At 45.7% G+C, this 25,018-nt stretch overlaps 1 protein-coding gene across 1 annotated transcript; it reads right to left on the bottom strand.

Moving 5' to 3' along the window:
- Window positions 1-1,359: 1,359 nt before the first annotated feature.
- Window positions 1,360-3,559, bottom strand: LOC124024534 (fish-egg lectin-like). The gene is made up of 5 exons (XM_046338455.1): window positions 3,331-3,559; window positions 2,984-3,217; window positions 2,607-2,824; window positions 2,387-2,505; window positions 1,360-1,795 (listed from the first exon to the last, which is right to left on the bottom strand). Exons 1-5 carry the CDS (start codon window positions 3,383-3,385, stop codon window positions 1,654-1,656), a joined length of 768 nt encoding a protein of 255 aa, XP_046194411.1. The 5' UTR covers window positions 3,386-3,559; the 3' UTR covers window positions 1,360-1,653.
- Window positions 3,560-25,018: the final 21,459 nt, after the last annotated feature.

The raw sequence follows: 25,018 nt of genomic DNA, 5'->3' as shown, positions 1-25,018 counted from the left end.
AATTACATCCCATACGAAATGTAACATATCATACTAAATAGTGGTCTCGGATTTACGTACAGAATAATACTAATTTCTCTGAGACCAGGTTGCCAGGCTCCGCTGATAGTCAGGTGTATTGGTGGTAAGGATTCACTCCATGGTGCAGAAAGGAAAGCTCTGCTGTCTGGATAGCTTTATGTAGGCCCTAACGGTATGTGGGCACTGTCTGTCACCCTTATACTGCAATTAATGGATTGTTTAATGCAGTGATGTAATGTACTTTAATGTACTACCGGTACTTAAGTAATTTTTTGGGTATCTGTACTTTATTTTACTATTTACTATTTTGCCAACTTGTACTTTTACTTCACTACATTCCTAAAAAAAAAAAATGTACTTTTTACTCCATACATATTCTCTGGCACCCAAAAGTAAATGGTTCGATTCACACCCTTATCAGAGAACATCCCTTGTCATTGTCACGACTTCCACCGAAGGTGGCTCCTCTTCCTGTTCGGGAGGTGCTCGTCGATGCCGGCCTACTAGCTTCCACAAATGAATTTTCCATTCTTTTTCGTTTGTGTCTGTTTCTGACACCTGTGTTCTATTGAGTTAATTTATGTGGGTTCATTAACCTCGTTGCCTGCTGTTATTTTGTGCGGGAATATGTCTGTTTGTTCGGGGCCTGTGCTAGGTTGCGCCACAGGCTATTCTAACGGTCGTCTGTGCCGTTGTGATTTATTTAGGAGTAGATTGGTTTTTTTCCCCTCCTGTTGTCACTTCGAATTCCTGTTTTGTTGGGCGCCATCGTTGGGTTTGTTTCCTGACCAGTTTTGTTATGTTTTGGACTTCCAAATAAATATTTTACTAGTTGGACCTCAGTGCTCTCCTGCTCCTGACTCTTGCACCTACCTCGTCCTAGTGAGGCACCTTACAGTCATCCCTACTGCCTCTGATCTGGTGAAATCACTAAAGAGTGTTAAGGTATTCCCCTAGCCATCCGTCAAATTTTATTATTGTGCCATCTGGTTTACTTAAAATAAGGAATTTTTACTTTTGATACTTATGTACATTTTTAGCAATTCCATTTACTTATAGTACTTAAGTATATTTCAAACCAAATACTTTTCGAATTTTAATCAAGTAGTATTTTACTTAGTGACGTTCACTTGAGTAATTTTCTAATAAGGTATCTTGACTTTTACTCAAGTATGACAATGAAGTACTTTTTTCTACCAGTGTAGTGGCTTTGCTGGAATGTATCTAAAACAATTTGTTGAGTTTGCCCCACCAAGATGTACATGCTAAAATTGTCACTGGCAGAGCAACTAAAATCCCCCTGTTCAATATGAAAACAAAGAAACACGGAAATTACAATAGCTTCAAACTGAATGCTTTATTTTTGCGGGAAATTATTATATAATGAGATAATAAGCATTTAAAAGGATTCCATCCATCTCAATGAATAACCTCTGAAGCAAGATCATTAAGATCAGTGATTACTATTGACAGAGATAAAGTACTGAAAAGTATAGTTAGTAGTAGGTTTTAGATTCTTATGAACTAATGTTGGTCATTCTCAAGCAGAAGGCTGTTCCAGAAAGAGAGATCAATGAGTTAACAAGTGAACTTTAGACAGATCCCGAACGGCATTCAGATGCAGAGGAGAGGCTAAGGTGTGCACACCATGGTGACTCCAGACTTGGAGACCACCCAAAGACGGCCCAGGTCGTAGGTCACGTGGCCCATGCGCATGCACATTGGGATATTGCTCCATCCGGTGCCCTCTGGTTTACTGGCTGTGATGCCGTCTCTGTGTTGAAGAAAGGGTTGAGGTTCATGTTTTAAAGCTTATCCATTTTTTTTAAGTACATCCATTTTTGGACTGTAATAATTGAATATAGCCATAGATTTTTGAAGAATTTAACTTCTTCCTCTTGAGCTTTATTCAACCACATCAGAAGCTAAAATGTAAGCTTTTCCTCAATTGTTTGTAAACAATGTTATTGTAAACAAACAATGTATAACTTTAAAAAACATGTTACATTTTTTTTTTACAAATAATTGATCTGTCTTTGCATCCGTAGCTCCATGTATGAATTAGAGAGTGGTTACATTTCTCTAACTACATTCCTCAGCTGTTTACCAAAACAAGTGGTGGGGTGTCTGGGAAGTTGTTTTTATCCCAAACTGTAGCTATACAGGACATCCCACTTTTACATACTTCATCTTACAATGTCTACACATTTCTTTATAAGTCCTATAAGTTTAGATCTGATTATATTTATGTATCTACAGTATTTTAGTTGTTGTGTAAAGAGCTTCACAAAGCATGTACAGTAAGGATAATAATTATAATTTAAAGTATACCATTATTAGACACATAGTTCATTAGTAACCTTACCTGGAATAAACTTGGCCTGCAGAGTTGACCCCAAAGACACGACCATCAGTTGCCACCTCAATCATGGAAAGCTTGCCGTCAATGTGACTCCACCCGTTGTTTTGACAGTCTTGATTCAACTGGAAACAAACAGATATAATATGAAACAGTTTTAGAATAACTAACACTCTCCATCCTCTACTACTCTACTCCAGCTCTCACACTCTTTCCCAGATCTTACACTCATTAAGTAGATATCATCATTCTTGTTGACTGCCCAGCACCCAAAGGGTCCACAGCTGTAGTACTTCACAGCTCCTGGCAATCCTGTCCATGGAAGAGGTGAGCCTGGACCCTTGTAGCCAACTGTGGCACTACGTGTCAGACAGAATGGAGTATCGTCCATGTTGGCCCCCGCAATAAACTGTTCACCTCCAGCATCCAACTGTTTCAGAAGGCCTGAAGACCACAAAGAGAGACAGACGGACAAGCAAACATCTGTGAGTACTGCCAAATGACCTACACTTTTACAATTTAAAATGTTTAACAGCCTGATGATATCAGGAAAGCTAAAAAGAAGGTGTCGTCTGCATAAATAGGGTAATTCTCTCCACTAACCTGCAGCTTGCACCCAGTTACCGGCCACATACTTGTAGATTGCATAGTCCTTGTTGACACCCCAGATCCCTGCTGGTCCTACAGTGATATGCTTCAGGGAACCAGGCAGGCGGATCCATTCATCACCTACCAGGTAGTAGGGGATTTGACTTGTGTCCGTAGCAACCACTTGTCCCAGTCCTGCATCAATCTGCATCAGATTCTTGATGTTTACTACCTCCTGACAGTCCCAGGCTTTGGAGACAAAGACATGAGTCGAGCACACAGACAACAAGGAGGATGACATTATGGAGCAAACTTCATCAACTCCATATTGAGCAAGCATGTTTCAGATGATGGTAACTTACCATGACTGATGGTCAGGAGACAGAGGACCAATAGGACGGCTGCAGTGACTCTCATGATGTCTCTGTAGATCTACAGTATACGTTTGGTTGTACCCCAGACTTCAAATGTCCCCTTGCAAGACTTTGAGCTTTTATAGCCCTGCACATACCTTTCACCAATGATGGCTTCCTGTTCCACCTGTTTAACAAAGACTTGAGGGTGTCCGGTGTCCATCAGAGAGAAGGTGTCACGCCCTGGTCGAAGTATGTATGTTTTGTCTTCATTTATTTGGTCAGGCCAGGGTGTGACATGGGTTTATTTTGTGGTTTGTTTTTGTATTGGGGTTTTAGTAGGTATTGGGATTGTGGATGAGTAGGGTTGTCTAGGAAAGTCTATGGTTGCCTTGAGGCGGTTCTTAATCAGAGGCAGGTGATTTTCGTTGTCTCTGATTGGGAACCATATTGAGGCAGCCATATTCTTTGAGTGTTTTGTGGGTGGATGTTCCTGTCTTTGTTATCACAAGATAGGCTGTATAGGTTTTCACGGTCCGGTTATTGTTTTGTATTGTTAGTGTTTATTCTTCATTAAACATGTATCGACTTAACCACGCTGCATTTTGGTCCGATCCTTGTTCCACCTCTTCGTCAGAGGAGGAGATAGAAGAGAACCATTCCAGAAGGGTTGTGTTATTGTCACCTGATGACAAAGATTATTCCTTTGTTCTTCTCATGTTTTCTGTGTTTACATTGTAGTATGCATTTGCCATGTTTACATTTTGAAATACAGCGCCCATAGAAAGTCCACACCCAACTTTGATTTCTTCACATAGTATTTACAAAGTTTACAAAGTTTATATGCCCCGAATACAACAAGTCCTTAACCAACAATGCAGTTGAAGTAAATAAGTATTAAGTTAAAAATGATAAGTAAAAAAATCAAATAATAAATAAAAATAGAGCAGCGGGGGGGAGCACAGGTTAGTCGAGGTAATTGACGTGGCAGTCCAGCAGATGAATCTGGGTTTGGCGGATGCCAGGTGAACGCTACCTGCCCGACTGCATATAGCCAACTATAGAGTTTGCTGGAGGAGAAATAATGGTCTTGGATGGTTTTTGTGGTTTAGGCTAGACCACACTAGGTCATATAGTTTGTGTAAAGATGTTGTGGATCATGGCAAGACCGCAATTTGCAAGTGTTGCCATAGATTTTCAAGCGGACTTAACTCAAAACTGTAACTTGGCCACTCAGGAACATTCTCTGTCTTCTTGGTAACTGTCACGCCCTGACCTTAGTTATCTTTGTTTTCTTTATTATTTGGTTAGGTCAGATTGTGAAAAGGGTAGTTTGTTTAGTTTTTGTATTGTCTAGGGTTTTTTGTATGTCTAGGGGTTGTCTAGTCTAGGTGTTTATATGTCTATGGTTGCCTAGATTTGTTCTCAATCAGAGGCAGCTGTTTATCGGTGTCTCTGATCGGGGACCATATTGAGGTAGTCATATTCCTTGGGTATTTTGTAGGTTGTTATTCTAGGTTTAGTTGCCTGTTCTGCACTAGCCATATTCCCTGGGTATTTTGTAGGTTGTTATTCTATGTTTAGTTGCCTGTTCTGCACTAGACATATTCCTTGGGTATTTTGTAGGTTGTTATTCTAGGTTTAGTTGCCTGTTCTGCACTAGACATATTCCCTGGGTATTTTGTAGGTTGTTATTCTAGGTTTAGTTGCCTGTTCTGCACTAGACATATTCCCTGGGTATTTTGTAGGTTGTTATTCTATGTTTAGTTGCCTGTTCTGCACTAGACACATTCCTTGGGTATTTTGTAGGTTGTTATTCTAGGTTTAGTTGCCTGTTCTGCACTAGCCATATTCCTTGGGTATTTTGTAGGTTGTTATTCTAGGTTTAGTTGCCTGTTCTGCACTAGCCATATTCCCTGGGTATTTTGTAGGTTATTATTCTAGGTTTAGTTGCCTGTTCTGCACTAGCCATATTGTATCACGGTTCGTTTTGTTATTTAGTTCTGTTCAGTGTTCTCTCTTTAATTAAAGAGTTATGTTCACTTACCACGCTGCGCCTTGGTCTCCTCATTTTGACGACCGTGACAGTAACCAATCAGTGTAGATTTGTCTTAATCCTGTTGAAAGGTGAATTCCTCTTCCAGTGGCTGGTGGGAAGCAGACTGATCAGGTTGTCCTCTAGGATTTTTCCTGTACTTAGCTTCATCCTGTTCATTTTCATCCTGAGAAACTTCCCAGTCTTTGCCAATGTCAAGCATACCCATACCATGATGCAGCCACCACCATGCTTTAAAATAAGGAGGCAGTTACTCAGTGATGTGTTGTGTTGGATTTTCCCCAAACATAAGGCTTTGCATTTAGGCTAAAACGTGTATTCCGCTGCTGTGTTCAGTTTGTTGCCTTGTTGAATACATATCCATGTTTTGTAATATTTTGTTCTGTACATTTTATAATTATTTTTACTCTGTAATTCAGGTCATTATTGTGGAGTCACTACAATGTTATTGATCCATCCTCAGTTTTCTCCCATCACAGCCATTGAACTCTAGCTGTTTTAAAATGACTAACCAGTTTCCTTCCTGTCCTGCAGCTCAGTTCAGAAGGACCAATGTATCTTTGTTGTGTCTAGGTGGTTTAAAACATCATCCACAGCATAATTATTAATGTGACCATACTTCATTCTCTTCATTCAACGACTTAATCATGGACACTTTTACTGACAGTTGTGGCTGCTACACGTGATGTATTGTGGTCTCTACCTTCTTGCCACTTGTGCTGTTGTCTGCCCAATAATGTTTGTACCATGCTTTGCGCTGCTACCATGCTGTGCTGCTGCCATGTTGTGTTGCTAACATGTTGTCATGTTGTGTTGCTGCCATGCTGTTGTCTTAGGTCTCTATATAGTGTTGTGGTGTCTCTCTTGTCGTGATGTGTTTTGTCCTTTATTTGAATTACATTTTAGTTAAATGTTAAATTAAATAGATATTCAATATCTGATTTGACATTGTTACCCAATTACCAATCACTACCCTCCTTTATGAGGCTTTTGTAAAGCTCCCTGGTCTGTATAGTTGAATCTGTGCTTGAAATTCAATACTTGACTGAGGGACCTTACAGATGCTGTATGTATACAGTGGCGGTTCTAGCTTGTATGGCAGCAGGGGGGCAGCAGCAGTTAGGTAGCGGGGCAGCAGCAGTTAGGTAGCGGGGCAGCAGCAGTTAGGTAGGGGGCAGCAGCAGTTAGGTAGGGGGCAGCAGCAGTTAGGTAGGGGGCAGCAGCAGTTAGGTAGCGGGGCAGCAGCAGTTAGGTAGCGGGGCAGCAGCAGTTAGGTAGGGGGCAGTAGCTGTTAGGTAGGGGGCAGCAGCAGTTAGGTAGCGGGGCAGCAGCAGTTAGGTAGCGGGGCAGCAGCAGTTAGGTAGGGGGCAGCAGCAGTTAGGTAGGGGGCAGCAGCAGTTAGGTAGGGGGCAGCAGCAGTTAGGTAGGGGGGCAGCAGCAATTAGGTAGGGGGGCAGTATCAGTTAGGTAGGGGGGCAGTATCAGTTAGGTAGTGGGGCAGCAGCAGTTCGGTAGCGGGCCCGCTGCAGTTAGGTAGCGGGCCAGCAGCAGTTAGGTAGCGGGCCAGCAGCAGTTAGGTAGCGGGCCAGCAGCAGTTAGGTAGCGGGCCAGCAGCAGTTAGGTAGCGGGCCAGCAGCAGTTAGGTAGCGGGGCAGCAGCAGTTAGGTTGGGAGGCAGTATCAGTTTTGTGCTTGAAATTCAATACTTGACTGAGGGACCTTTCAGATGTTGTCTGTATACAGTGGCGGTTCTAGCTTGTATGGCTCCCTTGGCGAACCTCCCCTTCAATGTTAAGTTCAAAATTGTTTTACATTGAGCAGAAATCATTGGGTTGATGGAGGATTCCATGTCAGCTGAACAATTACCCAATTTTAATTACAGCCTTATCAAAGCTCACTGGACTTTTCCCAAGTGAAATGTTTTAAAGTGTACATTTAGGTAAGGTGTTTATGTCGCGTCTGTGACCGGACTATTTGAACATTGATTGATGACTAGTTATGGGATGCCTATTATGCTGCGTAGTTATGGGATGCTGATTGCTCATCTAACATTGAACTACGAACATTGGAACATTGACTGAGTGCCTAGTTATTGGACACTGATGGTAGATTGAGCTATGATCATGATGTATTATGAGAGATGATGAGCTGTGACAAGGATTGCATTCTCAAATGCCTTGTTCATACAGAATGATGGATGTTTTTGCCCGCTACTAATTATTATTCCAGACGTGGAGACGACCCAAAGACGACCCTGTCATGTTTGTCATTTATTATCATGTCTTGTCCCTGTGCTCCCCATTCTATTCGTTTCCCTCTGCTGGTCTTATTAGGTTCTTTCCCTCTTTCTATCCCTCTCTCTCCCCCTCCCTCTCTCACTCTCTCGCTCTCTCTTCTCTCTATCGTTCCGTTCCTGCTCCCAGCTGTTCCTATTCCCCTAATCATCATTTAGTCTTCCCACACCTGTTCCCGATCCTTTCCCCTGATTAGAGTCCCTATTTATTCCTTTGTGTTCCGTTCCTGTCCTGTCGGTTCCTTGTTTAGAATTCACCGTGCTGTGATTGTGTATCGCCCTGTCCTGTCGTGTTTTTGCCTTCATCAGATGCTGCGTGTGAGCAGGTGTCTCTGTCAGCTACGGCCTGCGCCTACCCGAAGCGACCTGCAGTCTGTGGCCGCTTCTCCTGTTATTCCCCTCTACAGACTAGAGGATTTCTGTTATTCCCTGTTTGGACATTTCCTGTTAAGGATTCAGGATTTGTCGTTTTCTGTTTGGACTTGAATAAACTCTGTTTCTGTTAAGTCGCTTTTGGGTCCTCTTTCACCTGCATGACAGAAGGAACCGACCAAGGAATGGACCCAGCGACTTCAGACGCTCGTTACACTGCCGTCAAGATCCAAGGAGCCATGCTCGGCAGACACGAGCAGGAATTGTCTGCTGCTCGCCATGCCGTGGAGAACCTGGCCGCTCAGGTTTCCGACCTCTCTGGACAGTTCCAGAGTCTACGTCTCGTGCCACCTGTCACTTCCTGGCCTGCCGAGCCTCCAGAACCTAGGGTTAATAACCCACCTTGCTACTCCGGGCAGCCCACTGAGTGCCGCTCCTTTCTCACGCAGTGTGAGATTGTGTTCTCTCTCCAACCCAACACATACTCTAGAGAGAGAGCTCGGGTTGCTTACGTCATTTCACTCCTTACTGGCCGGGCTCGAGAATGGGGCACAGCTATCTGGGAGGCAAGGGCTGATTGCTCTAACAAGTTCCAGAACTTTAAAGAGGAGATGATTCGGGTTTTTGACCGTTCAGTTTTTGGTAGGGAGACTTCTAGGGCCCTGGCTTCCTTATGCCAAGGTGAACGGTCCATAACGGATTATTCTATTGAGTTTCGCACTCTTGCTGCCTCTAGTGAGTGGAACGAGCCGGCGCTGCTCGCTCGTTTTCTGGAGGGACTCCACGCAGTGGTTAAGGATGAGATTCTCTCCCGGGAGGTTCCTTCAGATGTGGACTCTTTGATTGCTCTCGCCATCCGCATAGAACGACGGGTAGATCTTCGTCACCGGGCTCGTGGAAGAGAGCTCGCATCAACGGTGTTTCCCTGCTCCGCATCGCAACCATCTCCCTCCTCTGGCTTTGAGACTGAGCCCATGCAGCTGGGAGGGATTCGCATCTCGACTAAGGAGAGGGAACGGAGGATCACCAACCGCCTGTGCCTCTATTGCGGAGTTGCTGGACATTTTGTTAATTCATGTCCAGTAAGAGGCCAGAGCCCATCAGTAAGCGGAGGGCTACTGGTGAGCGCTACTACTCAGGTCTCTTCATCTGGATCTTGTACTACTATGTCGGTCCATCTACGCTGGACCGGTTCGGGTGCTACATGCAGTGCCTTGATTGACTCTGGGGCTGAGGGTTGTTTCATGGACGAAGCATGGGTTCGGAAACATAACATTCCTTTCAGACCGTTAGACAAGCCTACGCCCATGTTTGCCTTAGATGGTAGTCATCTTCCCAGTATCAAATTTGAGACACTACCTTTAACTCTCACAGTATCTGGTAACCACAGTGAGACTATTTCTTTTTTGATTTTCCGTTCACCGTTTACACCTGTTGTTTTGGGTCATCCCTGGCTAGTATGTCATAATCCTTCTATTAATTGGTCTAGTAATTCTATCCTATCCTGGAACGTTTCTTGTCATGTGAAGTGTTTAATGTCTGCCATCCCTCCCGTTTCTTCTGTCCCTACTTCTCAGGAGGAACCTGGCGATTTGACAGGAGTGCCGGAGGAATATCATGATCTGCGCACGGTCTTCAGTCGGTCCCGAGCCAACTCCCTTCCTCCTCACCGGTCGTATGATTGTAGTATTGATCTCCTTCCGGGGACCACTCCTCCTCGAGGTAGACTATACTCTCTGTCGGCTCCCGAACGTAAGGCTCTCGAGGATTATTTGTCTGTGTCTCTTGATGCCGGTACCATAGTGCCTTCTTCTTCTCCGGCCGGGGCGGGGTTCTTTTTGTTAAGAAGAAGGACGGTACTCTGCGCCCCTGCGTGGATTATCGAGGGCTGAATGACATAACGGTTAAGAATCGTTATCCGCTTCCCCTTATGTCATCAGCCTTCGAGATTCTGCAGGGAGCCAGGTGCTTTACTAAGTTGGACCTTCGTAACGCTTACCATCTCGTGCGCATCAGAGAGGGGGACGAGTGGAAAACGGCGTTTAACACTCCGTTAGGGCATTTTGAGTACCGGGTTCTGCCGTTCGGTCTCGCCAATGCGCCAGCTGTTTTTCAGGCATTAGTTAATGATGTTCTGAGAGACATGCTGAACATCTTTGTTTTTGTCTATCTTGACGATATCCTGATTTTTTCTCCGTCACTCGAGACTCATGTTCAGCACGTTCGACGTGTTCTACAGCGCCTTTTAGAGAATTGTCTCTACGTAAAGGCTGAGAAGTGCTCTTTTCATGTCTCCTCCGTTACTTTTCTCGGTTCCGTTATTTCCGCTGAAGGCATTCAGATGGATTCCGCTAAGGTCCAAGCTGTCAGTGATTGGCCCGTTCCAAGGTCACGTGTCGAGTTGCAGCGCTTTTTTAGGTTTCGCTAATTTCTATCGGCGTTTCATTCGTAATTTCGGTCAAGTTGCTGCCCCTCTCACAGCTCTTACTTCTGTCAAGACGTGTTTTAAGTGGTCCGGTTCCGCCCAGGGAGCTTTTGATCTTCTAAAAGAACGTTTTACGTCCGCTCCTATCCTCGTTACTCCTGACGTCACTAGACAATTCATTGTCGAGGTTGACGCTTCAGAGGTAGGCGTGGGAGCCATTCTATCCCAGCGCTTCCAGTCTGACGATAAGGTTCATCCTTGCGCTTATTTTTCTCATCGCCTGTCGCCATCTGAGCGCAACTATGATGTGGGTAACCGTGAACTGCTCGCCATCCGCTTAGCCCTAGGCGAATGGCGACAGTGGTTGGAGGGGGCGACCGTTCCTTTTGTCGTTTGGACAGACCATAAGAACCTTGAGTACATCCGTTCTGCCAAACGACTTAATGCCCGTCAAGCTCGTTGGGCGTTGTTTTTCGCTCGTTTCGAGTTTGTGATTTCTTACCGTCCGGGTAGCAAGAACACCAAGCCTGATGCCTTATCCCGTCTGTTTAGTTCTTCTGTGGCTTCTACTGATCCCGAGGGGATTCTTCCTTATGGGCGTGTTGTCGGGTTAACAGTCTGGGGAATTGAAAGACAGGTTAAGCAAGCACTCACGCACACTGCGTCGCCGCGCGCTTGTCCTAGTAACCTCCTTTTCGTTCCTGTTTCCACTCGTCTGGCTGTTCTTCAGTGGGCTCACTCTGCCAAGTTAGCTGGTCATCCCGGTGTTCGAGGCACTCTTGCGTCTATTCGCCAGCGCTTTTGGTGGCCGACTCAGGAGCGTGACACGCGCCGTTTCGTGGCTGCTTGTTTGGACTGCGCGCAGACTAAGTCGGGTAACTCTCCTCCTGCCGGTCGTCTCAGACCGCTCCCCATTCCTTCTCGACCATGGTCTCACATCGCCTTAGACTTCATTACCGGTCTGCCTTTGTCTGCGGGGAAGACTGTGAGAGCCGCCAATAAACGCAGGATTAAGAGTCCAAGGTATTGTTGCGGCCAGAGAGTGTGGCTTTCCACTCGCAACCTTCCTCTTACGACAGCTTCTCGTAAGTTGACTCCGCGGTTCATTGGTCCGTTCCGTGTCTCCCAGGTCGTCAATCCTGTCGCTGTGCGACTGCTTCTTCCGCGACATCTTCGTCGCGTCCATCCTGTCTTCCATGTCTCCTGTGTTAAGCCCTTTCTTCGCACCCCCGTTCGTCTTCCCTCCCCCTCCCGTCCTTGTCGAGAGCGCACCTATTTACAAGGTACATAAGATCATGGACATGCGTTCTCGGGGACGGGGTCACCAATACTTAGTGGATTGGGAGGGTTACGGTCCTGAGGAGAGGAGTTGGGTTCCGTCTCGGGACGTGCTGGACCGTTCACTCATCGATGATTTCCTCCGTTGCCGCCAGGATTCCTCCTCGAGTGCGCCAGGAGGCGCTCGGTGAGTGGGGGGTACTGTCATGTTTGTCATTTATTATCATGTCTTGTCCCTGTGCTCCCCATTCTATTCGTTTCCCTCTGCTGGTCTTATTAGGTTCTTTCCCTCTTTCTATCCCTCTCTCTCCCCCCCTCCCTCTCACTCTCTCGCTCTCTCTTCTCTCTATCGTTCCGTTCCTGCTCCCAGCTGTTCCTATTCCCCTAATCATCATTTAGTCTTCCCACACCTGTTCCCGATCCTTTCCCCTGATTAGAGTCCCTATTTATTCCTTTGTGTTCCGTTCCTGTCCTGTCGGTTCCTTGTTTAGAATTCACCGTGCTGTGATTGTGTATCGCCCTGTCCTGTCGTGTTTTTGCCTTCATCAGATGCTGCGTGTGAGCAGGTGTCTCTGTCAGCTACGGCCTGCGCCTACCCGAAGCGACCTGCAGTCTGTGGCCGCTTCTCCTGTTATTCCCCTCTACAGACTAGAGGATTTCTGTTATTCCCTGTTTGGACATTTCCTGTTAAGGATTCAGGATTTGTCGTTTTCTGTTTGGACTTGAATAAACTCTGTTTCTGTTAAGTCGCTTTTGGGTCCTCTTTCACCTGCATGACAGACCCAGTTAGTAGGTCACGTGCTTCATGCATATCAGGGATTTACATTAATGTATGAAAGGCACCTAACGACACATCGGGCAAGTCAGGAATATTTTTTGGTTACCTGAAGATTGGATCACTTGCCCGAAAATGTAAATGAGCTGTTCACACTCAGAAGTGCCTTTTACTACACATAGGGGTGGACTCATGTATTTTGGTTGTTATGTAAGAACAGGCTCAACCAGCCTGACTGCCGTACATTGTCTGTTTTTCACTAACCTTTAAATGTAGAGGAACCAGAAAGATTTGTTTTAGGTTAAGACTACTGGAGTTAGTTTCAGTTGACTTGAATTCACTTTTTTATATCACCGGCCCAATGGTTCTACCTCAGAGCGGTGGGGCTACCTCAGAGCAGTGGGGCTACCTCAGAGCGGTGGGGCAGAGCAGTGGGGCTACCTCAGAGCAGTGGGGCTACCTCAGAGCAGTGGGGCTACCTCAGAGCAGTGGGGCTACCTCAGAGCGGTGGGGCAGAGCGGTGGGGCAGAGCAGTGGGGCAGAGCAGTGGGGCTACCTCAGAGCAGTGGGGCTACCTCAGAGCGGTGGGGCAGAGCGGTGGGGCAGAGCAGTGGGGCTACCTCAGAGCAGTGGGGCTACCTCAGAGCAGTGGGGCTACCTCAGAGCGGTGGGGCTACCTCAGAGCGGTGGGGCTACCTCAGAGCAGTGGGGCTACCTCAGAGCAGTGGGGCAGAGCAGTGGGGCTACCTCAGAGCAGTGGGGCTACCTCAGAGCGGTGGGGCAGAGCGGTGGGGCAGAGCAGTGGGGCTACCTCAGAGCAGTGGGGCTACCTCAGAGCACTGGGGCTACCTCAGAGCGGTGGGGCTACCTCAGACCAGTGGGGCTTCCTCAGAGCAGTGGGGCTTCCTCAGAGCAGTGGGGCTACCTCAGAGCACTGGGGCTACCTCAGAGCACTGGGGCTACCTCAGAGCGGTGGGGCTACCTCAGAGCGGTGGGGCTACCTCAGAGCAGTGGGGCTACCTCAGAGCAGTGGGGCTACCTCAGAGCAGTGGGGCTTCCTCAGAGCACTGGGGCTACCTCAGAGCACTGGGGCTACCTCAGAGCACTGGGGCTACCTCAGAGCACTGGGGCTACCTCAGAGCACTGGGGCTACCTCAGAGCAGGCTTAACTTGAGTGACTGCTCAGTTCACTTGCCCCTAAAGGCACCGTCAATCCTTACACATTTGTTCCATCCAGTGCCCTCTGGTTTACTGGCTGTGATGCTGACTCTGTGTTGAAGATAGAGGTGGGGTATTGTTCAAAATGCCTTGAATCCCACATTATCATTTCTGTGATTTAGTGCTTCCAACCCCTGGTGTGTTTGAGCGACATTGCATTGGTCTATTTATTCTGAATCCATTGAGACCAATCATTAGCCTGTGTGATTAACCGGGGCTGAGCTAGAGCAGTGTTTGTGAGACCAGGGCGGATCCTGAAAACGTATCCTCTCACAAAAACGCCATTAAAGTCTGATTGGTTTGAGCTACGAATGATTACTGCTTTATTTTTCATGAAATAAACTTCACTCTGAGTTGTGTGCTTGCCTTAATTGTGTACAGGTTTATTTTACAGCAGTCTTACCCTGTACCTACCCTCTGAGCAGGGCCGGCCCGCTCATTAGGCCGACTATGGAGGCATATGCACGAGGGCGGAATTTTCTGAGCTAATCTAACCAAGACGCACCTTCCCCATCAACCCATAAAACCTCACGTAATTCTGCCCAAAAACCATTACAATTGCTCTCAACCAGTGGGCATATGGGCTTTTTAGGTGAGCACTGATGTCGCCCTGTGATAAGGCAGGGTTACAAAATATTTTGCCTGTTCATTCCCAGCTAATCAAATCAAATGTATTTATATAGCCCTTCGTACATCAGCTGAAATCTCAAAGTGCTGTACAGAAACCCAGCCTAAAACCCCAAACAGCAAGCAATGCAGGTGTAGAAGCACGGTGGCCAGGAAAAACTCCCTAGAAAGGCCACAACCTAGAGAGGAACCAGGCTATGAGGGGTGGCCAGTCCTCTTCTGGGAGTGCCGGGTGGAGATTATAACAGAACATGGCCAAGATGTTCAAATGTTCATAAATGACCAGCATGGTCAAATAATAATAATCACAGTAGTTGTCGAGGTTGCAGCAAGTCAGCACCTCCGGAGTAAATGTCAGTTGGCTTTTCATAGCCGATCATTAAGAGTATCTTTACCACTCCTGCTGTCTCTAGAGAGTTGAAAACAGCAGGTCTGGGACAGGTAGCACGTCCGGTGAACAGGTCAGGATTCCATAGCCCCAGGCAGAACAGTTGAAACTGGAGCAGCAGCAAGGCCAGGTGGACTGGGGACAGCAAGGAGTCATCGTGCCAGGTAGTCCTGAGGCATGGTCCTAGGGCTCAGGTCCTCCGAGAGAGAGAAAGAAAAAGATAAAGAGAGAATTAGAGAGAGCATACTTAAATTCACACAGGACACCGGATAAGACAGGAGAAGTACTCCAGATATAACAAACTGACCCTAGCCCCCCGACACATAAACTACTGCAGCATAAATACTGGAGGCTGAGACAGGAGGGGTCAGGAGACACTGTGGCCCCATCTGATGATACCCCCGGACAGGGCCAAACAGGAAGAATATAATCCCACCCACTTTGCCAAATCACAGCCCCCACGCCACTAGAGGGATATCTTCAACTACCAACTTACCATCCTGAGACAAGGCCGAGTATAGCCCACAAAGATCTCCGCCACTGCACAACCCAAGGGGGGGGTGTCAACCCAGACAGGGAGATCACATCAGTGACTCAACCCACCCCTCCTAGGGACGGCATGAAACAGCACCAGTAAGCCAGTGACTCAGCCCCTGTAATACGGTTAGAGGCAGAGAATCCCGGTGGAAAGAGGGGAACCGGCCAGGCAGAGACAGCAAGGGCGGTTCGTTGCTCCAGAGCCTTTCCGTTCACCTTCACACTCCTTCCGTTTCCCCTCCTAGGTACGGCATGAAAGAGCACCAGTAAGCCAGTGACTCAGCCCCTGTAATACGGTTAGAGGCAGAGAATCCCGGTGGAAAAAGGGGAACCGGCCAGGCAGAGACAGCAAGGGCGGTTCGTTGCTCCAGAGCCTTTCCATTCAACTTCACACTCCTGGGCCAGACTACACTCAATCATAGGACCTACTGAAGAGATGAGTCTTGAATAAAGACTTAAAGGTTGAGACCGAGTCTGCGTCTCTCACATGAGTAGGCAGACCATTCCATAAAAATGGAGCTCTACAGGAGAAAGCCCTGCCTACCTCCAGCTGTTTGCTTCGAAATTCTCGGGACAATTAGGAGGCCTGCGCCTTGTGACCGTAGCGTACGTGTGGGTATGTACGGCAGGACCAAATCAGAGTGATAGGTAGGAGCAAGCCCATGTAATGCTTTGTAGGTTAGCAGTAAAACCTTGAAATCAGCCCTTGCCTTGACAGGAAGCCAGTGTAGGGAGGCTAGCACTGGAGTAATATGATCAAATTTGTTGGTTCTAGTCAGGATTCTAGCAGCCGTATTTAGCACTAACTGAAGTTTATTTAGTGCTTTAACCGGAAAGTAAAGCATTGCAGTAGTCTAACCCAGAAGAAAAAGAAGCATGGATTAATTTTGGGGATTTTTGGACAGAAATGTTCTGATTTTTGCAATGTTATGTAAATGGAAAAAAGCTGTCCTTGAAACAGTCTTGATATGTTTGTCAAAAGAGATATCAGGGTCCAGAGTAACGCAGAGGTCCTTCACAGTTTTATTTGAGACGACTGTACAACCATTAAGATTAATTGTCAGATTCAACAGAAGATCTCTTTGATTTTTGGGACCTAGAACAAGCATCTCTGTTTTGTGAGAGTTTAAAAGTAGAAAGTTTGCAGCCATCTACTTCCTTATGTCTGAAACACAGGCTTCTAGCGAGGGCAATTTAGGGGCTTCACCAAGTTTTATTGAAATGTACAGCTGTGTCTCATCCGCATAGCAGTGAAAGTTAACATTATGTTTTCGAATGACATCCCCAAGAGGTAAAATACACTGCTCAAAAAAATAAAGGGAACACTAAAATAACACATCCTAGATCTGAATGAATTAAATATTCTTATTAAATACATTTTTCTTTACATAGTTGAATGTGCTGACAACAAAATCACACAAAAATGATCAATGGAAATCAAATTTATCAACCCATGGAGGTCTGGATTTGGAGTCACACTCAAAATTAAAGTGGAAAACCACACTACAGGCTGATCCAACTGATGTAATGTCTTTAACAACAAGTCAAAATGAGGCTCAGTAGTGTGTGTGGCCTCCACGTGCCTGTATGACCTCCCTACAACGCCTGGGCATGCTCCTGATGAGGTGGCGGATGGTCTCCTGAGGGATCTCCTCCCAGACCTGGACTAAAGCATCCGCCAACTCCTGGACAGTCTGTGGTGCAACGTGGCGTTGGTGGATGGAGCGAGACGTGATGTCCCATATGTGATCAATTGGATTCAGGTCTGGGGAACGGGCGGGCCAGTCCATAGCATCAATGCCTTCCTCTTGCAGGAACTGCTGACACACTCCAGCCACATGAGGTCGAGCATTTTCTTGCATTAGGAGGAACCCAGGGCCAACCACACCATCATATGGTCTCACAAGGGGTCTGAGGATCTCATCTCAGTACCTAATGGCAGTCAGGCTACCTCTGGCGAGCACATTTTATTTATTTATTTTACCTTTATTTAACCAGGCAAGTCAGTTAAGAACATATTCTTATTTTCAATGACGGCCTAGGAACAGTGGGTTAACTGCCTGTTCAGGGGCAGAACGACAGATTTGTACCTTGTCAGCTCGGGGGTTTGAACTCGCAACCTTCCGGTTACTAGTCCAACGCTCTAACCACTAGGCTACGCTGCCGCCCCATGGAGGGCTGTGCGGCCCCCCAAAGAAATGTCACCCCACACCATGACTGACCCACCCACCACCAAACCGGTCATGCTGGAGGATGTTGCAGGCAGCAGAACGTTCTCCATGGCGTCTCCAGACTCTGTCACATCTGTCACATGTGCTCAGTGTGAACCTGCTTTCATCTGTGAAGAGCACAGGGCGCCAGTGGCGAATTTGCCAATCTTGGTTATCTCTGGCAAATGCCAAACGTCCTGCACAGTGTTGGGCTGTAAGCACAACCCCCACCTGTGGATGTCGGGCCCTCATACCACCCTCATGGAGTCTGTTTCTGACCGTTTGAGCAGACACATGCACATTTGTGGCCTGCTGGAGGTCATTTTGCAGGGCTCTGGCAGTGCTCCTCCTGCTCCTCCTTGCACAAAGGTGGAGGTAGCAGTCCTGCTGCTGGGTTGTTGCCCTCCTACGGCCTCCTCCACGTCTCCTGATGTACTGGCCTGTCTCCTGGTAGCGCCTCCATGCTCTGGACACTACGCTGACAGACACAGCAAACCTTCTTGCCACATCTCGCATTGATGTGCCATCCTGGATGAGCGGCACTACCTGAGACACTTGTGTGGGTTGTAGACTCCGTCTCATGCTACCACTAGAGTGAAAGCACCGCCAGCATTCAAAAGTGAACAAAACATCAGCCAGGAAACATAGGAACTGAGAAGTAGTCTGTGGTCCCCACCTGCAGAACCACTCCTTTATTGGGGGTGTCTTGCTAAATGCCTAGAAATTCCACCTGTTGTCTATTCCATTTGCACAACAGCATGTGAAATGTATTGTCAATCAGTGTTGCTTCCTAAGTGGACAGTTTGATTTCACAGAAGTGTGATTGATTTGGAGTTACATTGTGTTGTTTAAGTGTTCCCTTTATTTTTTAGAGCAGTGTATATAGTGAAAACAATAGTGGTCCTAAAACGGAACCTTGAGGAACACCGAAATGTACAGTTGAATTGTCAGAGTACAAACCATTCACAGAGACAAACTGATATCTTTCCAACAGTAAGATCTAAACCAGGCCAGAACTTGTCCATGTAGACCAATTTGGGTTTCCAATCTCTCCAAAAGAATGTGGTGATCGATGGTATCAAAAGCAGCACTAAGGTCTAGGAGCACGAAGACAGATGCAGAGTCTCGGTCTGATGCCATTAAAAGGTAATTTACCACCTTCACAAGTGCAGTCTCAGTGCTATTTTTTTTCACCTTTATTTAACCAGGTAGGCTAGTTGAGAACAAGTTATCATTTGCAACTGCGACCTGGCCAAGATAAAGCATAGCAGTGTGAACAGACAACACAGAGTTACACATGGAGTAAACAATAAACAAGTCAATAACACAGTAGAAAAAAGGGGAGTCTATATACATTGTGTGCAAAAGGCATGAGGAGGTAGGCAAATAATTACAATTTTGCAGATTAACACTGGAGTGATAAATGATCAGATGGTCATGTACACTCCAGATCATTTATCACTCCAGTGTTAATCTGCAAAATTGTAATTATTTGCCTACCTCCTCATGCCTTTTGCACACAATGTATATAGACTCCCCTTTTTTTCTACTTTGTTATTGACTTGTTAATTGTTTACTCCATGTGTAACTCTGTGTTGTCTTTTGCACACCAATATCTCTACCTGTATATTGGTGTGCAAAAGAGCAGAAAAGTAAATAAATAAAAACAGTATGGGGATGAGGTAGGTGAAAATGGGTGGGCTATTTACCAATAGACTATGTACAGCTGCAGCGATAGGTTAGCTGGTCAGATAGCAGATGTTTGAAGTTGGTGAGGGAGATAAAAGTCTCCAACTTCAGCGATTTTTGCAATTCGTTCCAGTCACAGGCAGCAGAGTACTGGAACGAAAGGCGGCCAAATGAGGTGTTGGCTCAGTGAGATACACCTGCTGGAGCGCGTGCTACGGATGGGTGTTGCCATCGTGACCAGTGAACTGAGATAAGGTGGAGCTTTACCTAGCATGGACTTGTAGATGACCTGGAGCCAGTGGGTCTGGCGACGAATATGTAGCGAGGGCCAGCCGACTAGAGCATACAAGTCGCAGTGGTGGGTGGTATAAGGTGCTTTAGTGACAAAACGGATGGCACTGTGATAAACTGCATCCAGTTTGCTGAGTAGAGTGTTGGAAGCAATTTTGTAGATGACATCGCTGAAGTCGAGGATCGGTAGGATAGTCAGTTTTACTAGGGTAAGTTTGGCGGCGTGAGTGAAGGAGGCTTTGTTGCAGAATAGAAAGCCGACTCTTGATTTGATTTTCGATTGGAGATGTTTGATATGAGTCTGGAAGGAGAGTTTACAGTCTAGCCAGACACCTAGGTACTTATAGATGTCCACATATTCAAGGTCAGAACCATTCAGGGTGGTGATGCTGGTCAGGCGTGCGGGTGCAGGCAGCGAACGGTTGAAAAGCATGCATTTGGTTTTACTAGCGTTTAAGAGCAGTTGGAGGCCACGGAAGGAGTGTTGTATGGCATTGAAGCTCGTTTGGAGGTTAGACAGCACAGTGTCCAAGGACGGGCCGGAAGTATATAGAATGGTGTCGTCTGCGTAGAGGTGGATCAGGGAATCGCCCGCAGCAAGAGCAACATGATGGGGTCTAAAACCAGACTGAAGCATTTCGTATGCATTGTTTTTCTTCAGGAAGGCAGTGAGTTGCTGCGCATCAGCTTTTTCTACAAATTTTGAGAGGAATGGAAGATTTGATATTGGCTGATAGTTTTTTATATTTTCTGGGTCAAGGTTTGGCTTTTTCAAGAGAGGCTTTATTACTACCACTTTTAGTGAGTTTGGTACACATCCGGTGGATAGAGAGCCGTTTATTATGTTCAACATAGGAGGGCCAAGCACAGGAAGCAGCTCTTTCAGTAGTTTAGTTGGAATAGGGTCCAGCTTGAAGGTTTAGAGGCCATGATTATTTTCATCATTGTGTCAAGAGATTTTATCCTAAAACACTTGAGTGTCTCTCTTGATCCTAGGTCCTGGCAGAGTTGTGCAGACTCAGGACAACTGAGCTGAAGGAATACGCAGATTTAAAGAGGAGTCCGTAATTTGCTTTCTAATAATCATGATCTTTTCCTCACAGAAGTTCATGAATGTATTATTGCTGAAGTGAAAGCCATCCTCACTTGGGGAATGCTGCTTTTTGTTAGCTTTGCGACAGTATCAAAAATACATTTAGGATTTTTCTTATTTTCCTCAATTAAGTTGGAAAAATAAGTTAATTGAGCAGCATTAAGGGCTCTTTGATACTGCATGGAACTGTCTTTCCAAGCTGTTCGGAAGACTTCCAGTTTGGTGTGGCGCCATTTCCATTCCAATTTTCTGGAAGCTTGCTTCAGAGCTCTGGTATTTTCTATATACCAGGGAGCTAGTTTCTTATTTGAAATGTTTTTAGTTTTTAGGGGTGCAAGCAACTGCATCTAGGGTATTGTGCAAGGTTAAATTGAGTTCCTCAGTTTGGTGGTTAACTGATTTTTGTCCTCTGACGTCCTTGGGTAGGCAGAGGGAGTCTGGAAGGGCATCAAGGAATCTTTGTGTTGTATGTGAATTTTGATGCATGACTTTTGATGCTCCTTGGTTGGGGTCTGAGCAGATTATTTGTTGCAATTGCAAATGTAATAAAATAGTGGTCCGATCTTCCAGGATTATGAGGAAAAACATTAAGATCCACAACATTTATTCCATGCGACAAAACTCACTGAGTCGATGATGGCTCCGAAAGCCTTTTGGAGTGGGTCTGTGGACTTTTCCATGTGAATATTAAAGTCACCAAAAATCTGAATATTATCTGCTATGACTACAAGGTCCGATAGGAATTCAGGGAACTCAATGAGGAACGCTGTATATGGCCCTGTTAATAGTAGTTATAAAAAGTGATTGAGTAGGCTACATCGATTTCATGACTAGAAGCTCAAAGGATGAAAACGTTTTTTTTTGTGAATTGATTTTTTTTTATCGTGAATGTTAGCAACACCTCCGCCTTTTGCGGGATGTACGGGGGATATGGTCACTAGTATAACCAGGAGGTGAGGCCTCATTAAACACAGTAAATTTATCAGGCTTAAGCCATGTTTCAGTCAGGCCAATCACATCAAGATTATGATCAGTGATTAGTTCATTGACTATAACTGCCTTTGAAGTAAGGGATCTAACATTAAGTAGCCCTACTTTGAGATGTGAGGTATCACAATCTCTTTCAATAATGGCAGGAATGGAGGAGGTCTTTATCCTAGTGAGATTGCTAAGGCGAACACCGCCATTGTTAGTTTTGCCCAACCCAGGTCGAGGCACAGACACGGTCTCAATGGAGATAGCTGACTCTGCTAGTGGCAGACTCCACTAAGCTAGTAGGCTGGCTAACAGCCTGCTGCCATGGCCTGCACCCTATATCATTGTGGAGTTAGAGGAGTTAGAGCCCTGTCTATGTTCATAGATGAGAGCACCCCTCCAGCTAGGATGGAGTCCGTCACTCCTCAGCAGGCCAGGCTTGGCCCTGTTTGTGGGTGAGTCCCAGAAAGAGGGCCAATTATCTACAAATTCTATCTTTTGGAAGGGGCAGAAAACAGTTTTCAACCAACGATTGAGTTGCAAGAGACTGCTGTAGAACTCATCACTCCACCTAACTGGGAGGGGGCCAGAGACAATTACTCGATGCCGACACATCTTTCTAGCTGATTTACACGCTGAAGATATGTTGTGCTTGGTGACCTCTGACTGTTTCATCCTAACATCGTTGGTGCAGACGTGGATAACAATATCTCTATATTCTATACACTCGCCAGTTTTAGCTTTAGCCAGCACCATCTTCAGATTAGCCTTAACGTCGGTAGCCCTGCCCCCTGGTAAATGATCGCTGGAGGATTCGTTTTAAGTCTAATACTGCGGGTAATGGAGTCGCCAATGACGAGGGTTTTCAATTTGTCAGAGCTAATGAGCTAATGGTGGGAATCTTCGGAGTCTCAGACCCCATAACGGGAGGAGTAGAGACAAGAGAAGGCTTGGCCTCAGACTCAGACTTTCTGCTTAATGGGGAAAACCTTTAGAGACGTTTTTGTGAGAAGAACCATTTTCAGGATCCGCCCTGGTCTCACAAACTGTTTCAGCTCAGCGGCCGTTAGTCACACAGGCTAATAGTTGGTGTCAATGGATGCAGAATAAATAGACCAATGCAATGTAGCTCAAACATACCATTTTTCAAATGGGTTGGAAGCACTAAATCACGGAAATGATAATGTGGGATTCAAGGCATTTTGAACAGATGTACCCCACCTCTATCTTCAGCACAGAGACGGCATCACAGCCAGTAAACCAGAGGGCACTGGATGGAGCAATGTCTAAATGTGCAGGGATTGAGGGTAAGGAATGTCCTATTGCCTCCTGGGGCAAGTGAACTGAGCAGTCACTCAAGTTAAGCCTGCTCTGAGGTAGCCTGAAAAATACTCCAGACTTGCTGATGGGTAGGTGCCTTTCAGACTTTAATGTAAATTCCTGATGTGCATGAAGCACGTGACCTATGTCCTGGGTTATCTTTGGGTCGTCTCCACTTCTGGCTTCACCATGCAATGCACACATTGAGAATAATTAGTAGTCGGCAAAAACATCCATCATTCTGTATGAACAAGGCATTTGAGAATGCAATCCTTGTCACAGCTCATCATCTCTCATATTACATCATGATCATAGCTCAATCTACCATCAGTGTCCAATAACTAGGCACTCAGTCAATGTTCCAATGTTCGTAGTTCAATGTTAGATGAGCAATCAGCATCCCATAACTACGCAGCATAATAGGCATCACATAACTAGTCATCAATCAATGTTCAAATAGTCCGGTCACAGACACAACATAAACATCTTACCTAAATGTACACTTTAAAACATTTCACTTGGAAAGAGTCCAGTGAGCTTCGATATGGCTGTAATTAAAATTGGGTAATTGTTCAGCTGACATGGAATACTCCATCAACCCAATGATTTCTGCTCAATGTAAAACAATATTGAATTTAAATATTGAAGTTTGCAAACAAAGAGAGTATAATTTGCTGAGACTGACAACTTTAGAAAACTCTGTTGGCTGAAAATACATGTCTCATTAACATATTTCCCAGTGTGCTACCACTGAAATAACAGCAAATTATTGTCAATGTTGATATCCCCAGTAGGGTTCAGTGATTCATTGTGGTTAAATGAAAAGCAACAGAGTTGGTTTCCTTCCCTGTTTCGGCAGCCTCCCTGAATCTCCATCCGACACTCTAAAATGTAGATGACTGTCTTTAGCAAATTCTCTTCTTACCAGTGATAAACAAATGATTCACCAGATGTGTCAGTTGTGTTAGAGCTGAACAAATGCCACTTATCAAAACAACATGGTTTTTGGTGCATATACAGTTGATAATTAACAAATAAAACAAGTAATACAGAGTACACAGTATATTGATTATTGATGTTTGTTATACTTCTTTTTTTGTACTATACATGGAACTAATATAAATTGTGAAAACGGGTTTACCCTGCCTACTCTTGTGAGATTGTTTTATCTGTTTATCTGGTCTGTGGCTACTTGGGGCAGATTTGATAGAGCCCACGTTCTTGTCTTGCATGGAGAAATAGTTCTAGTTCACAAATGTCTTAGTGTGTTTGGACCATGATAGTTTGTTGGTGATGTGGACACCAAGGAACTTGAAGCTCTCAACCTGCTCCACTACAGTCCTGTTGACAAGAATAGGGGCGTGCTCAGTCCTCCCTTTCCTGTTTTCCACAATCATCTTCTTTGTCTTGATCATGTTGAGGGAGAGGTTGTTGTCCTGGCACCTCCTCCCTATAGGCTGTCTCACTGTTGTGTCATCTGCAAACTTGATGATGGTGTTGGAGTTGTGCCTGGCACTGCAGTCATGAGTGAACAGGGAGTACAGGAGGGGACTGAGCACGCACCCTTGAGGGGTGCCCGTGTTGAGGATCAGCGTGATGGATGTTTTGTTACCTACCCTTAACAGCTGGGGGCGGCCCATCAGGAAGTCCAGGATCCAGTTGCAGAGGGAGGTGTTAATTGCCAGGTTCCTTAGCTAAGTGATGAGTTTGAGGGCACTATGGTGTTGAACGCTGAGCTGTCGTAAATTAATAGTATTCTCACATAGGTATTCCTTTTGTCCAGGTGGCAAAGGGCAGTACAATAGAGATTGCATCATCAGTATGACAATCTGAGTGGTTCTAGGGTTTCTGGGATATTGGTGTTGATGTGAGCCAGACGTGAGTGCTACGGGTTGGTAGTCATTTAGACAGGTTACCTTAGTGTTCTTGGGCACGGGGACTATGGGGGTCTGCTTGAAACATGTTGATATTACAGACTCAGTCAGGAACGGGTTGAAAAATGTCAGTGAAGACACTTGCCAGTTGATCAGCGCATGCTCGGAGTACACGTCCTTGGAATCCATCTGGCCCGGTGCCTTGTGAATGTTGACGTATTCAAAGGTCTTACTCACATCGGCTATGGAGTGACTGATCACACAGTCGTCCGGAACA

The sequence above is a fragment of the Oncorhynchus gorbuscha genome, unplaced genomic scaffold (assembly GCF_021184085.1).
Source record: "Oncorhynchus gorbuscha isolate QuinsamMale2020 ecotype Even-year unplaced genomic scaffold, OgorEven_v1.0 Un_scaffold_1913, whole genome shotgun sequence".
NCBI classification, from domain to species: Eukaryota; Metazoa; Chordata; class Actinopteri; order Salmoniformes; family Salmonidae; genus Oncorhynchus; species Oncorhynchus gorbuscha.
Note: the sequence above shows the minus strand (reverse complement) of the source record. Positions and strands in the feature narration are given on the sequence as shown.

Excerpts from the sequence above, each read along its gene's own strand:
- LOC124024534 (XM_046338455.1), bottom strand. The coding sequence starts at position 3,385 with ATGAGAGTCACTGCAGCCGTCCTATTGGTCCTCTGTCTCCTGACCATC. Across the intron at positions 2,506-2,606 it reads ATGATATCTACTTAATGAGT|TTGAATCAAGACTGTCAAAA; the intron begins GTAAGATCTGGG and ends GTTTGTTTCCAG. Across the intron at positions 1,796-2,386 it reads GCAGGCCAAGTTTATTCCAG|AGACGGCATCACAGCCAGTA; the intron begins GTAAGGTTACTA and ends TCTTCAACACAG.